General features: G+C 46.1%; 2 protein-coding genes across 2 annotated transcripts in view; both read left to right on the top strand.

Moving 5' to 3' along the window:
* Positions 1 to 5,456, top strand: part of LOC8027695 (trypsin beta) — a 40,766-nt gene extending 35,310 nt beyond the window's left edge. The window contains exon 7 of the mRNA XM_029985300.2: positions 5,274 to 5,456. Coding sequence (XP_029841160.2) covers positions 5,274 to 5,456 — 183 coding nt within the window. The remainder of the gene's footprint in view (positions 1 to 5,273) is intronic.
* Positions 5,457 to 15,823: 10,367 nt separating this feature from the next.
* Positions 15,824 to 15,997, top strand: part of LOC8038104 (trypsin beta-like) — a 39,145-nt gene continuing 38,971 nt past the window's right edge. Inside the window, exons 1-2 of the mRNA XM_040213916.1 lie at positions 15,824 to 15,866; positions 15,965 to 15,997. The exon at positions 15,965 to 15,997 is cut by the window's right edge and continues 12 nt beyond it. Of these exons, the coding sequence (XP_040069850.1) occupies positions 15,824 to 15,866; positions 15,965 to 15,997 (76 nt within the window). The remainder of the gene's footprint in view (positions 15,867 to 15,964) is intronic.

Genomic DNA, 15,997 nt, shown 5'->3' with positions numbered 1-15,997 from the left:
TGCATAAAGCCCCGCCCCAGCACGTTTCGATCTGGGTGAGCATTTTGTGTGGTCCTGGAATCGCTACTGCCTAATGTAAACATCACAGGCTATACGTCATACGGTCCCCCCAGCGTTTCATCAGTGTCGCCATATTATCACGCGCGTCGCTGAGCCAGCGCGTGCGTGGAAATTGGTCACGAATGACAAATGTCTTTCGCGACATTTGTCATTCATGACAAAAAATGTCATTTGTGAGATTTTTTATTCGTCACAAAAAAGGTCATTGGTGACATTTGTCATTCCCGGAATCGCTACTGCGTGATGTAAACATTACAGGCTATACGTCATACTGTCCATCCAGCGTTTCATCAGTGTCGCCATATTGCCATGCGTGTCGCCGAGCTAGCGCGTGCGTGGAAAAATGTCACGAGTGACAAATGTCATTCGCAACAAAAATCACTCGTGATTAAAATTCATTCATTAACTTTTTAATCACTAAAAATGGGCATATTGCTGCAATTAGAAACTTGTTGCGTGTCATCAAAAAACACTAAATCAGTCATTTTCACAAAGTCTTTGAACGCGTGAGAAGCGTAGTAGTGCACTATAGGTACAACTCGTAAAGCAGGTACAAGACTAGCGGGTGCGGAACGCGGATGATTCGATTTTCATGACAGACGTCCCGAATGACAAGTGTTTGTGTCATTCGGGACAATTTGTCATTCGTGACGACTGACAAATGTCAGGAATGACAAGTTTCTAATTGCAACAATATGCCTATTTTCACTGATTAAAAAGTTAATCCGCGAATTTTAATTAATTAGCCGACTTATCGCAAAGATTAGCAACCGACATAATGTCCCCCTGGCCGTATAACTCACCTCCACACGCGGAATAATTGTAACGTTTATTTAAACAAATCTGTTAAGCTTAAAAAAAAACACCTTTTATATATATATATATATATATATATATATATATATATATATATAGAGAGAGAGAGAGAGAGAGAGAGAGAGATACTACATGAATGTGTGCATAAAGGAAAAGACGAAAATGCCAATGGACCTTTTCCAAATACCGACGGCACCGGGCGGTGGGTGCACGAACTAAAAATCGAAGGAGTGACCTACCTGCGCTACCAATCGATAATGGGAGCTACGCTACCAGTTGCTTCGCTCTCTGAACAGCGTCGCGTGCCCAACGCGACTTTAATGAGGGAAATCCGTAGCGTCCACCCTAACGTCGTGTTTTTTTTTCCCTCCGCTTTCATTTTTTTTGTGTAACACAATTATATATATGCTGCAATTACGTGTTCTACTCGTCGATATACAGCCTCATTCCGAATTTCCTCGATTTTTCGTGCCGACTTCCACCGCTTGGCATCGGGCGCTCGCGCGTGCGCAGAACGCTTCTCGGAAAAGGTTCATTAAGCTTAACCTATTCAAGCAGCCTCATGTTTACGGCGGCAACAAAAGACCTATGATCACTTTTGGAGGCACTTTACCTGGAAAGGTTGTTCCGATCCGAAAAGGCAAAGAGAACAGGCGAGGTTTTGAACATGTCAGTTTGTGCATATATAGGGTTAATTTTAAGAAGGCGATCTAAACGGGGCGATATATGATAACCTGGCCGAAGGACAATATCGTTAAGCGTTGAAGAACTATGATAGAGTTTGTGAATAAATGATAGGTGCGCAAGATGCCCCCTGGTGTGTAGAGGTGACAACTTAGGTCTATGTTTGATACTGGTTATACTGCTAAATCGGGGAAAGTCACGAACTATAAATCGAGGGGCTTTGTTTTGTAGCGATTCTATATAATCTCTCAGATATGATTGGTGACGATTCCAAATGATAGATGCATACTCCAGTTGGGATCTCACAAAAGCAGTGTAGGCAGTAAGTCTTGTTTCTGTGCTTGCCTGGAAGAGAGTTCGTTTGAGGAAGCCAAGAGTGTTCGGTGCTTTGTTGGTACTATGTTGAATATGAACGTTTCAGGTGAGATAAGATACGTAGTCATACAGCACCATACCGGCTAAGTATACTGCTGTAGTCATACATCTGTTTCTCATCACACATGCGCATCCGCCTTGAAGGTTCTCCGGAAATCCATACTTATAAGAGTTGCCTGAATGCTTTTATATATGCAGAGGCAGTAGTTTCCAATTAAATTCAGTTTGTTTTGCGTTGCTTTCATTCAGTGCGTTTTGAGGTGCGATCTGCGACGTTAAGAAATACCGGCTGGAACCCGACTTTTGCACACACCGGCTGTTATTTAACGTTAGAAGAAGCAATCATCTTGTTGATGGCCAGAATGGCCTATACCTATTCGTCACGACGTCTTCGACGGGAAAAAAAAAACAAGCGAAAATTGCAAAAGCTTGGTCATGTTGAAAAAGAAAGGGGAGCAGAAACTCTATTGAGCGCAAACTTCACGTTGCAAAACCACCTCGCAGTAATTTCCCTCACGTGACATCATGTAACATGATGAGGTCCCGTGACGCGTATATTCTCACTAAATTTAGCGGGAAACTTTGCATCACGCGAAGATGTCACTTGACGTGGTCACGTGACGTTTATGCTACCCGCTAAATATAGTCGGGAACTTGACGTAACGTGACTTGAGGTCACTTCAAGTCGCGTCACGTCAATTTACCCGCTAAATTTAGAAGGTTAAATTGACGTCACGTGACCTGGGATCACTTGACGTGGCGACGTGACATCATTTTTTTCCCCTAAATGTAGCGTGGAAGACGTCACGTCCGCGACGAAGCAGAACTTGCGATGCATGCGCTAAAATGAGCAGCCCTTGGGAGCGAATGGCGGCGGAGCACTCGCTCGTGAGACGGTTCTTGCGAGTTTACGTAAGAATTGTTGACGGTGGTGGCGTAGTTAAAGGGGGGGGGGGGGGGGGGGGGGTACGACCACAGTAGAACAGTGAGCCACCACGCCCGTATTCTTTATGTAAATGAAGCCTGCTCCGTTTTAAAAAAAAAAATAACAATGCAGCTTTGCCCGTTTTATCTTAACAACGCTCCGCTAATCTTTGCGTGAGCGTCCTCATCGCCAAGCTCACCCTGCTTCGTCATTGAGGGGGGGGGGGGGGGGGGGATTCAAGCCATTTGGATCCTCCCCCTCCCCCCCTATAAAATCCTGGCTACGCCACTGTTTTACGTTACTTGTAACAAACGGAAAACGTAAATGTTATCGAGGGTTTATGAAGGAGCTTCAGTGCTGGATACCCCTCTGCAACGTTATTAGAATAACTCAGTTGGTAAACTGCCATAGAGCCTACTCTGAAAAAGTGGCACCGATCCGTACTCGAGAATCGAGCTAATGGCGATCGCAACGCCGCCATTTCTCCCGCAGCGGCCACTCGGGGATCTGCACGGATGCTTGAAATGGTTCGGGAGTATCCCACTCGATAGCGTCCGCTGTGGTTGTTCTATTTTGGCTTTAATAGGCCCTCTTGGCGTCGAAACATATACGGTGGGGTTTCAGGGATGCCGACCCCAGTCTCCCAAGCGGACGCGCCGCGCATTTCCAACCAAATTAGGATGCGCCCCGGTCGGGACGCGCTACCGGAAATCCCCGATGAGACATGGTTGTATATAGTATCGATTGTGCCACAAAACCTCGTAAGCAAAAGATTTTAGAAAACATCACGCGCTTGTTATTTTGTACTCTCTAAATGAAAGTGCATACACAAAAAGTTTACTCAGTTCGTTTATACGCAAAAACATGCTTTCTCAAAGCTCAAGGTGACTACAATAGAAAAGAAAAAAGATTGAGCCGCCATATTGGCACCTCGAGCCTGTGAGGTTTCGGTACTCTGGGAACGTTCAGTGACTCTAGATAGCAGCTGCCATATAATGCAACTTTTATGTTTCAAGTCATCGATAAAGGGTGGCGCTCTTATCGTATTTACATTAAAGCCCCTCTATCCTGGGAAAATTGGCGCCATTCATTGTTGTGGAAATGCTCGAGACACGTGCCGCCCGCTACTTCTGGGAAATTCATGGTGTCTGAAATCTAGCTCCGTGCTGCGCTGTGCCGCCATGATCTTCCCAAGGGCTGCACGTTGCACGTGCCTCGTGCGTCGACGCACCTTGCGCTACTTTTGAAACATGAAGGCGCTCTAATTTATCTCGGTCTCGGTGAACGTCACCGTCTCATGTTTCAAAGGTGAGTTTCCCAACTGAGTGTTTTGCAACAAACATCTCTTCGTTTCTACCTCTAGTTGTTCTCGAGCGCTATTCTAGAGCAAACCGACCCGTCTAAATAAACCATCAAAAGGAGTGCAACAAAATTTTTCAGAGATGTTTGTACTTAGGTGGTGCATTTATCATACCGAAAGTTTGTAAGTCAATCTCTAGAGGAAAAATGCAAGAAAAAAAACTCATTCTCCTCTATGCGCGAGAAGAAAACAGAAGCTGACGATGCTACTCAGCTAACATACCACAACAACACTACACTGTACCAAAACCTTGACCACACACGCCCGGATAAGATCAATCTGCTTAAAGGTGTTCAATTCAAAAAAAAAGAAGAAAAAGCAAACCGACGGAATTTGTTTTGGTTTTCCGCCACGCGTAAAAAGTGGTGTTTTTTTACTTTTCTTATTCGTTCAAACACCGGAATAGTGTTTGAGTACATCGCCGCCGCGGCAGTTTCCATGGAATGTTCATTGTTGGAAAAGGGAGGGAGTGGTATTTCCACCTTGACTGCATACTCATAGACCTTTTGCAAAAGTACCCAAGCACCAAGGAGCATGTACGAGCGTATTTACACTCGCTGCACGTGCTGGCATCTGCAGACGCAGCTATTTTAAAGCGAAAGTCCAAAAAACAAAACGCATATTCCACGCGCATTCGTGAACGCCGTATTTTTATTATTCACTTGAAATCCTTTATACGACAAAGGCGAGTGCGTATGGCGCGTTATCCTAAACTCCCAGCATTCTCGTTGTTGGGTAATTTAGACTATGTTTACCCTTAAGGCCGGTTCCCACAAGCAGTAAAGCGCTGATGCAGAGTTGTTCACATGTCGTCAGCTACTTATCGTCTGCCATGAGCAACAGATTTAACGGTGCGATACGAATTTGGTGAACGCTAACGTCAGCACACGCTTAGCGCAAAGTCAGCGCAGCGCGCCGTGTGATCACGATCTCCAGCTCCCTTTACGACAGGTACCTGGGCTAAAGGTACCTTTACGCTGCCGTGTGATTTGGGTATTACACAGCCACGAGCCTAATGAGTGCCTAATGCTTAATCTTTTTCCCCGCGTACAGGGTGATTCGGGCGGGCCGGTGATGATAAGAAATGGCAACAACATTGAAATGGTCGGCCTTGTGTCTTACGGCATCGGCTGCAATCGCAAAGGTGTTCCAAGCGGGTACACAAGGATTTCACATTACCGCTCGTGGATAGCGAACGCCCTCTCGAACAACGATTCCTACAAGATGCTGAAATAAAAGACGATATTTTATCTCTGGAGTGCAAAGAGGTCCTGGTCTGAGATACTTGTGGAACACTTACCGTTTTACGCGACCCCGTCAGGAATATGTTGAAACATATGTAAAGTATGCAACTCCGCTGACTCTGAATAGCTGCCTGAAGAAGTATCAACATTGGGTTGTTACCGTCCTATAAGCTTTATTTCTACCCGAAACAAATGCTTTAAGACTGGGCACATGAGAAATGCTCAGTGACTCCAACGCGCATTACAGTTATTTAGCACGTCCGGCAAAAGCCCTTTCACACAACGTTCTGAAGAACCGAAGACCGAGGGAGGGAAATGGACAGGCAGACAATGGAAATATTGACAATTTTTTTAGACTAATTGTGTTAGCCGTCTATTTTGCTTATCTCGGATTCGGGTTTTCGCAATGTTGAAGGTTCCCCGGCTTGCCTGTATTTTCTTTTTTTGTTTTAACGACGCAATTATACTACCGCAACAAACTCAGTGGCGCCATCTATTGGGTAGCCCCGGCATGCTTCCGGTTCACGTATTTTTTGGGTGTTTTTACTCATCATTATCTTATCATAGGAATGGACTAAATGTGCCAGTGCTAAGAGTGGTCATTTCCAAAAGATAGACTGCATATTGGATTTTGCAAATACTGCGCGAAGCACGCCGTCTAGTTCAGAACCCGAAGTGGTTGGTGGCTATTTGCACACTAGCGCCACCACGCTTCAACTCACACGAGAAAGAGCGAATACTTCGGGACAACTATTCTTGGCGATGAAGCCAAAGCTAGGGTACCCGCGCACTCGCGCACGTTAAGCACCAATCACAACTGTTCTAGCGCGGTTTTCACTTCTTTGGAAATACCAGAAAAAGTTGTCCCCTTATAGACGCCTAAAGAAATATTTTCCAGGCATCCAAAGGACCACAACATTGGTCCCCGAACCCGCGTAATTTGATAACTCCACCCTAATAACATCTTCCCGGTATAAATCGATATAGACGACTAACCTGAATGCTTGGCACGTCATCCAGTACCGTATCCGTGAACTGCAAATCATATTTACTGTGATGATTTACTTGGACAATATGCCCGTTAAACTAGTAGCGATCGTGGTGCTCGGGAAATACCGGTAAACGTGTTAAAGGAGTCATAAAAAAAATGTGTCGACCCAGTTTTAATTTTTTTTTTTTTTTGTATTAATTTAAGCTAAGTTTTGAGACAAAATATTGCGTCTTGATTTTACAAACCGCGTTTAAAATTCATATGTTTTAAAGATTCTGAAACGACCATGCAACACTGTGTGGGAACCAGTGTTGCGGAATGGGCACCGCCCCCCCCCCCCTCCCCCATTCCATTCCAATTCCATTCCAAGAAATTAGAGTTTTAGATAATTCAATTCCTTTCAACTCCTAGGAATGGGAACACTGGGCCCATTCCCACTCCTGGAATGCCTGAATCGTTCCATTCAATTCCACTAATTCCTAAACGTAGAAACTGGCACTTGACAGCTACATTGTGTTGCCGGCGTAAGCAGCATAAAGCTGGCATTATCAACGCAAACACAATTGCAAAAAATGCTAAATGCCTCAAAAAACACGGATTTTACTAAGCGGAGCACTGGTGGCACAAAGTGTTTGTTTACATTCTACTGCAAACATCGAGAAAGCGCCTTGATATGTCGATGCTTATTGAAGACATCGGTCTTTCGATTACATGGCTCGCAACAAACAGGAAAACTCAAATCCACTTATTTTCTTTTTTGCTAACTTTTTTTGCATTTGACTTTTAGTACATACGCAGCCAGCGTGTTTGTTTGATAAGACCATACAAATATCCAGTTCGTAGGTGGCGCAGAATTCAGAAATAAGCTGTATTACTGTACTCTTCAAATACCTGCACAGCAACAAGGCTAGTACGCTGCTGAAAGCGACTTCATGCACAGCGGCAAGGACACATCCTCTGACAAAGTGAAACCTCTACGGCGCAGCGTCACGAAACTGGCTTTCTGTAGGTCTATAAAGCTCGGTCACGCGACAAGAGCGGTGACGATAGTCTACTTCACCTTACGATAGACCGCAACAGCACGAGAGCCATCGAAACCAATCCAGTGCCCTCTGAGTGTCTCGTGACCCTGGGGCGCAGCAACGCACCGTGCGTATAGCGCCGCTCAAGGTGCTGGATTGCCCGGGGTGACTCGTAGCGTCCGCAAAGTCCATCGCAAGGTGAAACAAAGTATGTAAAGACTAAAGTCAAAGGAAATGAGCGGAAATCCGCCAGCTTGCTTGTAACCCCAACCTACTTGAATGTAAAACATGACACAACAGGCATCGGTACAAAGACCAAGTAAAAAGCGGACATACACGTAAAAATGCAGTATATAAAAAAAAAAAAGCTTCGGAGCAAAGCGCCAGAGGAGAGAAGTGAATCTCGCTTCGTTTTAATGCCGAAGCAAACCCACATTTCGCACTTCAAAGAAATGCGCGAGAATGAACGTGGAAGGCAGCAGGGTTGGACATCTGCTAAACAACACTCCTCGAACTCAAGAGAACAATAACTGATCATCTTTCGGGCGCCACACGAGTCAACGAGTTATCAGAGCTGATGAAGAGCCGTGCATGGCGGCTTCTTTCTTTGCCGCTCCCTTCGTTTCTTTTGCTTGGTGCTTGGTTTCTTGTTTCGCTCTCGTGTAACGCCAGTAAAGCCCGACGCCTGCGCGTCGCGTCCGCGACCGACCGCGCACACCCCTGAAGCAGCCGCATGCACCCCACGCCCCCCCCCCCCCCCCCCCCCCCGGCAACGCCTGACACGAGAGCGGTGGCCGAGCGCGCGCTCTGATGAAGCGGCCGCCAATGCCTATCTAGGAGCGGTTTCGCTCAGCCAATGGGGGAATTGGCATTTCTTTCACGTTTTTTTACAGTTACAGACGCCGCCGACTCCGCTCCATTGGATAGTTAATGCCTTAGCATTAATATTTATTGAAACCGACCACCAGCCATTGATCGCTCCTGCAAAGAAACACTTTGGCGACTTGCCACTAAGGTTGGCGTGGCTATTCCTTCGTTTGCTTAAGTTTGAATTTGATTTGCAATTAGTTTTTTGTATTTTTTTTAAGAAACTGGTGAACGCGGCATACTCTATCGAATCTTCTGTCACTCCCAAGCCGAAGACAACGACCGACGTCGAAATGCATGCTATGCAGTGCTTTCAACCCTAGTAGGCAACCGGACTCTGGGCAGCCTGCAGGCAGGCACACCAAGCGATCCTCTCCTGCAGGAGGTAATTGCCTGCTTAGAAGCGGGAGCTCTAATTCTGGGTGAGCTGAAGTCCGTTATGGCATTGCTTGTGGTCATTAATGTAGTCTTGTTGAAAGAGAACAAGGTTGTAAGTAATACCAGCAGCAATGCGCGAAGAAATAGTTAAAAGTACACCGCGGTCACATAGGCCTCAACAAGGTGTAAATCAATAGCAAGGAGCCTAGTCTAGTGGACAGGTAGGAATTTGGATATTAGTGCACTAATCAAAAAATGCGAGACATGCCAAATTTTCGCATACAAACATCAAAATAAGCCTCTGCATACGGGCGAGGTGCCTGATCATTCAATGGGTCGGGATGAGGCAGACTTGTTCGAACTTGGTAGGAAACATTATCTAATGGTATATGACGCGTGCTCCAATACACTTGTTACGAAACGTAGAGCGCCGCAACGGCAGGGAATTTCGGGAACCCTCGGTACAGGTCACGCGCTTTCTCGTTGCGCCTCCGCGACTGCGCGCGCGTCTCGGCAGCTACCGCCAGCAGCCGTTGCAGCCATCCGCCATCCCGCCCATCCGCAGAGTCGTACGTCCTTGGCGGCGTACCGTATCTGTGGCACAGTAAAGGCATCGCGACAGGTGAACTTATTTGAATACGTTATTCGTCGTAACTCACCTTCACGTATTGAGGTGTCACCGAATTAACTTCTGCACCGCAACCGTGGCAGGTTTCGACCAGGTTCGACAAAGCGTTGATGCAGCAGACGGCAGAGCCGGTACAGAGGAGAGGGATGAGAAAGGGGCAGCCGTTGGCTCGTCGCTCGTCCGACTCGGCTGCTCAAACGTTGTTGCCGTCGTAACCTGCGCCTGCTCGCGTATGCCACGTGGGTAGCGGAAGGAGATACTTTGGGAGGGGCGATCGAACCGAGGACTCCCATTACTCATCACGCGGCGCGCGCGCTTTGGGGATTCCTGAAAGATGTTAATTATCCAGAAGTGAAAGAGCTTCTTGACGCAACTGATAATAATGGGACCTCGAAACTTTCTTAAATTTTTACATGCCATGGAACGCTATTGGAAGTTTGCACAGACTGTGCGGTATGATTTTATTCCTACAGTGTCAAGCCCTGGGTATCTTCGCTCCAATGTCCTAGCGGAGAAAGGAGTCCAGGTGGTCAGGCGGCCACTCCGCAAAGCAAAATGAACAAAAGAGGACTTCTGGTTGGGCCTGCTCGGCTACCGCACGGCTCCACTAGAAGGCGGTCACCCTCCATCGAAGCCTTCTGATGGGTCGCTGCATTCGAACCCTGGTTCCAGACTTTCCTTCGGATCCGGCACCGCCTTTTCAAAAGCACGCCCAGAACCTCGAAAGTGGACGGAATCTATAGCCGCTGCAGCCAGGAGACACCGTCCGTATCCTAAAACAATGAAACGTGGGCCACAAAAGCAACTGCGGAGTCCTACGTCGCTCCTAGATCGTTCAGCGTGATCACTGAAGATGGCGGCCCGACGTTCCGTCGAAACCGGCAACATCTCTTGAAAGTTGATGAAGAATGCGATTCAGGGACAACAGAAGAAAACGATGACTCGGATTCGGAAGCCGATGGGAAGCCGGAGTCGCCTGGACCAGGCTGTACAGATGAAGAGACAGGGGACCATAAAGCACCGCAAGCTCAGACGCTGCAGAGGCACTCATCACGCTGATCTGCCAGAGGTAGACGGCCTCCACGGAAACTGAGTTATGATTAGTGATTGCAGCAGATGCCGTAGTTTTTTTTTTTTGTTTTTTTTTTGTTTTTTCTTTCTTTTATGTGTGTGTGTGTGTGTGTGGTGTGTGTTTTATCTAACGTAACATTTTTCTTTTCTTTTTTTTCTGTTCAGAGAAAGACAATGTACCAAGAGGATAACCCCGTGGTGCTTGAATAAAAGGCGGCGACGAGGCAGTCGTTCCCAGCTCATCCTGGTGTCCTGTCCATCATCCGTAGCCGTTCTTCATAGAACAATACAGTAAACAGCCCTTTAACGTTTGCGGAGGCGTGCTGCCGTGAAGTATAAGTACTTCCGCGAAGGGAATATACTTTGTTTGTGTCGTCACTGCCACTGAGTTGCAACCTTTCAGATTGTTCACATAGGTACGCGTATCCCTTTGGTGCGCTCCAGTTCACTATGACACCGCGTAGCTTCCGATAGCGAAACCGGGAAGAGTCGAAAGCATAATCGAATGCTTAATTCGTTAAGGGCATACTCAATACTGATCTCTTGAGTTCCCGAAAGGTGAGCAGCAGCGACAGGTTTTTCAGCGTTGCGATCTGCAACTTGAACGCGGCAGACCACGAAGGCATGCATCGCCCGAAGTGACGTTGGGTTTTCCTACACTTACCGAAGCAGATGTTAAGTTTAACAACCTAACACGAAGGCCGGTAAATAGTAACGTGCATGTTAACAGATGCGCAGATGGTTCGGGGCTGTGGCCTCACCTCAGGAGCTAAGAACAACATTCCCAGCTTGGAGGTCATCACGTGTGAGTTGTATTTTATACGTGGTTTCTCACGTGCTTGTTTTAGGTTCTAGAAGAACTTTATCCAGGAAGCGTACGGCAAATTAGTTCCCTTGACAAAACCGGAAGCCCGATATTTGCGCGACTGTTTCAATTGTAGCAAGCAGTAACGACATTTGTGAGCTCCGACGAATGCCTCTAAATACGTATTGTGGGCGCCGCTGAAGAAACACTTGGGTGAGCTGGACGTAGATATAAAATTGCGTTAAAGGTACGTACTGCTTGTAAGAGATATTTTTCTTTATTTTTGCTTTGCCGGTTTTCCGCCTGTATACGGTGCACAGATTAAGGCACGGTGACTGACAAAGCCCCTGCACCCTAAATTTTTAACCGCTCAAGATACTATCTACTGTAAACGACTTCATTTTTCGCGGGTTCAGTAATTCGCGATTTAGGTCAAAGCTGAAGTTTTGGAATAATTCGCGGGCTCTAGTTTTCGAGACGCGGTGGGATCTCAATATAAATTCCAATGTAGTAGAGTAGAGTGCGCTTGTCTGTCGTCTACGTGTTCATCTTCTCTGTCCTTGTCCCTGTGTGCGCAACTAAATATGTTCAAATTCCAATATGTTTACACTTTACCGGAATTGTTCGCGGGACCTATTTTTCGCGAATTGCAGGCGATTCGCGAAATTTGCGAAATTTAGGTCCTCGCGAAAATTAAGTCGTTTACAGTACATTTAAATAACTTATCGAAGTTGTTCACGTTATGTTATTTAGTCATGCCCGAGGCCCACTAGAGCGACAAACAGAAACAAACGACAGCGGCAAGCCTCATACCAGAGTCTTTCGTGATTTGACAGGCTTTGTAGAATGAACGAGGCTATGATCAAACATGAGCATCATGTACGCGAGGGTATCTCTGGCAAGCTTGCAATCATTCCTGCTTACTTCACGAGCACCGAACGGTTAAACGCCTATCAAAGGTACCATCGCGAGCGTTCTGCATGTGTTGAAGGCTTGTCGCTGTCGTTTTGGGTTGCCAAAGGCAAGGTAGCGCTTTTTAGACGAGGACAAAAGAAAGAAAGACAAGACAGACACGAGCGCTGACTGCAACTATTTAATCAACATGGAAATGAGGCATACATACACGCTTCGATCCTAACAATCAGCCAACCCCAGGCCTTGCCGTCGCTCGCATGAACTGCATCTCATTATCGAAAAGTTCGATGGAAGCAACGCTGATGCACCCCACCCCTGCCCTTTTTATCTCGTCTGCTTCGATAATTCCCCTAACCGTTCTATTTTTATGTTAAGCCAGTACTGAGCATGAGTCAAACGACGGTTTACATCCGCAGTCATGGCAATCCATTGAAAGGTGGCCATCCCGATAGTTCTTGACGTTCAGACTATGTTCCAGGAGCCTGTTGTTCAGACATCTTCCAGTCTGACCTACATATTTCTTACCGCATGTTAACGGAGTCTGATACACCACGCCCTCAACACAAACAAAAAACGGATTTCTGTGCCGTATCACACAACCCAGCGAGGCTTTGCGGAAAGGGTTCGTCAAATGGCTCAGCCTGGCTAGCCTTTCTGGCGCAGAAAGTACCACCTTAGTATCTATGCGGCTTGCTATTTTCTTTAGGTCATGCGCCGTTTTGTGCATATAAGGCACGACTGTAATCCTTTGTTTACTCCTGGCCTCTTCTGGACGGGTGTTGCGCTTTGCGCGAAGCGTCTGAAGGATCATCTCCGCTACCGATACCAGTGCAGCCTCCGGGTAACCAGCCGCCAACAGACGTTCAGACTGCTCCAGGACACTCAATTGTGTCACATGGTGACATGACTTATGAAGGGCGCTCTTGAAGCATAAATTAGCAATCCCTCTCTTAACCAGTTTTGAGTGGGACGAGTTAAAAGGCAGCAGGGGCTTGTTAGCTCTAGGTTGGTACATCCAACATACATGATTCTCGAAGAAAGTAAGCTTGATGTCAAGGAAACGAATGACACCATCTACCGGCACCTCACGTGTAAGTTTCGGGGGGATGAAGGGCATCACTAAACATAGTTAAGAGGCTATCCACCACCGAGTGGAAATGTGTCAAGTCATAGTTAAGAAATACTAAAAAATCATCAACGAATCTAAAACACTTCCTTACGTTAAAAGCGCTCAGGCAGTCCGAAAGGACTCTGTCATGATAAGCTAAGGAATGTCACTTAAAATTGGCGCTAGACATGAGCCGATACAAATACCTTCCTTTTGAAAGTACGTGTCTTTGTTCCCTTCCGCAAAAGTAGACCTAAGATAAAACGAGAGTAGATATAAAAAGTCATCCACCGTTGCGCCCGCAGCGTTTTGAAAAGCTACTACCCCATACCCCTGAATACAATCCTCGACGCAACTTCGTAGTTTGTCATGTGGTAAGGAGTAATAAAGATCCTTAATGTCTCATGAACGTGCTAAATAACCTACGTCAGCGTTCATCCTCAAAAAATCCACCACTTCGTCAGAGCTCCTGACTAAAAACGGGTCGTCAATGGTAAGGATCTTAAGTTCATCTTGCAACCACAAGGCAATCGACTTTTGTCAAGTTCCATGCTCAGAAACTATGACCCTCAAAGGCCAGTTTTCCTTATATGTTTTCACACTGAACATAATCTGTAAACAACCACTTCTGCTGTTTTCAACGCTTTTAGCCAAGCGGGTCAGGTTTAACCTATTACAAAGACGCTTCCCCTTTCCCTTCAGTTTTTTCAGAGGCACATTCTGCCGTAGATTGAACACGGAGGTGATAGCCTCGAGGGCTTTCCCTCCAAATTCCCCCTCCGTTAAAACAACAGACCCCCCTTCTTTATCAGCGGGAAGGACCGACAACTGGCGTTCTTTTAACAAAAAGAAAACACGTCTAACTGGCATACCGGCGATGCCGGTTTTTTACGGCGTAACGCATCCACACCCTCAGATATGCATCTCTTAACTGCGTCCTCTGGAGCGCACCTAGAGACATCTCGGACAAGCCCTAGAAGTTCCGGAGCACTCATAACCGGTTCAACTGCAAACTTAGGCCCTAAAGCCAGTACCCGTCTAGCGTCCTCAAGGAGCTGCAGCACATCACTTACAGTCCTGACGTTGCAAGTGACCACTGGACGTTTCTTGGGTATGCTGCCTCTAAGACGTGTCAACGACTGCTACCAGATGGATTCCGTGCACCGGTCCACGATGCTGAAGAACTCTCGCAGTCGTCGGCTGTCCGATTTCGGCTTGCGAGGGTCCCGAAGAACCGAGAGCAGGTCTTTTCTGCGCCAGAAAAGCTAGCCAGGCTGAGCCATTTGACGAATCCTTTCCGCAAAGCCTCGCTGGGTTGAGTGATAAGGCACAGAAATCCGTTTGTTGTTTGTGTTGAGGGCGTGGTGTATCAAATTCCGTTACCATGCGGTAAGAAATATGTATGTCAGACTGGGAGATGTCTGAACGACAGGCTCCGGGAACATAGTCTGAACGTCAAAAACTATCGGGATGGCCACTTTTCAATGCATTGCCATGACTGCGGATGTAAATCGTTGTTTGACTCATGCTCAGTACTGGCTAAACATAAAAATAGAACGGTTAGGGAAATTATCGAAGCGGACGATATAAAAAGAGCAGGATTAGGGTGTGTCAGCGTTGCTTCCATCGACCTTTTCGATATGGAGGTAGTTCATGCGAGCGGCGGCAAGGCCTGGGGTTGGCTGATTGTTAGGATTGAAGCGTGTATATATGCCTCATCTCCATGTTGATTAAATAGTTGCAGTCAGCGCTCGTGTCTGTCTTGTCCTTCTTTCTTTTGCCCTCGTCTAAAAAGCGCTACCATGCCTTTGGCAACCCAAGACCAATACCAACTAGCCCAGCATTCAGCATCGCTGTTGTTTGTTACTGTTTGTTGCTCTAGTGGTACTCGGGCATCAGTATTACTTCTAAATTCATTGTCAGCTGGATGTTATCCTTAGTAATAGTTGCACAGATGCCCCGTACGGCTAGTTCTCATCATTTCAATTACAGCGTAAATTTATAATGTTCACGCTTAACGATTATAGTATATTTTAGTGCTACTAAACGTCGTTCCTAATATTTTGTGCAATTTGTAATATATACATGCAAGTCTAAGTAAGAAGAAAATAACCGTCTAGCATAGCTGTTTCTATTTACAAGAAAGCATACATAAGCGGCCGCTTTGCAAAGTTAGGCACACGATAAATAAAGCAAATACCAAGCTCTCATGACCCGCTACGATTCCTGGCAGTGCTTCAAATGTTTGTTGTAGATATTAAAGCAAGCCTAGTGATAACAGAAACCGAAATCACATCAATTGTCCCTACATAACGTGAGTCGAAGGAGATTAAATTAAAGATTTTAAAGGTGGAAGGTATTAGCATTTATAATAATTCAACTTTCAAATAAAAAAGTTTGCTCATTTGCAAGAAAACTTGCGGTGTCTAAGGTTGTAATTGTAACTATTACAAATTACACTTATACCTGTAAACCTTTCCTTGTGCCTTGACTGCCCGCAGCCGTTTCTTCGGTGTAACTCCGTGCAAAGCAATCCCTGCTCCTAAAAATTGTGCGTCTTCGAACAAAAGGAATATGAAGTTTGTGACGGCAGCCATCCTCGTTGGAACAGTAGTCGGTTGGTCTAATTTTTACAGTTCTTTTATATATTTTGTGTCAAACAAGGAGCGCAATCAGTTTCTAAGTCGTATTTGTTTTGTCCTTTCGTTATTTTAGGGCTGTCAAGTGCAAAAGGCGTTGCCCAACTGG

Source organism: Ixodes scapularis, unplaced genomic scaffold, assembly GCF_016920785.2.
Source record: "Ixodes scapularis isolate PalLabHiFi unplaced genomic scaffold, ASM1692078v2 PGA_scaffold5__190_contigs__length_132052651, whole genome shotgun sequence".
Lineage (NCBI taxonomy): Eukaryota > Metazoa > Arthropoda > Arachnida > Ixodida > Ixodidae > Ixodes > Ixodes scapularis.
This window is presented reverse-complemented; position numbering and strand designations above follow the sequence as displayed.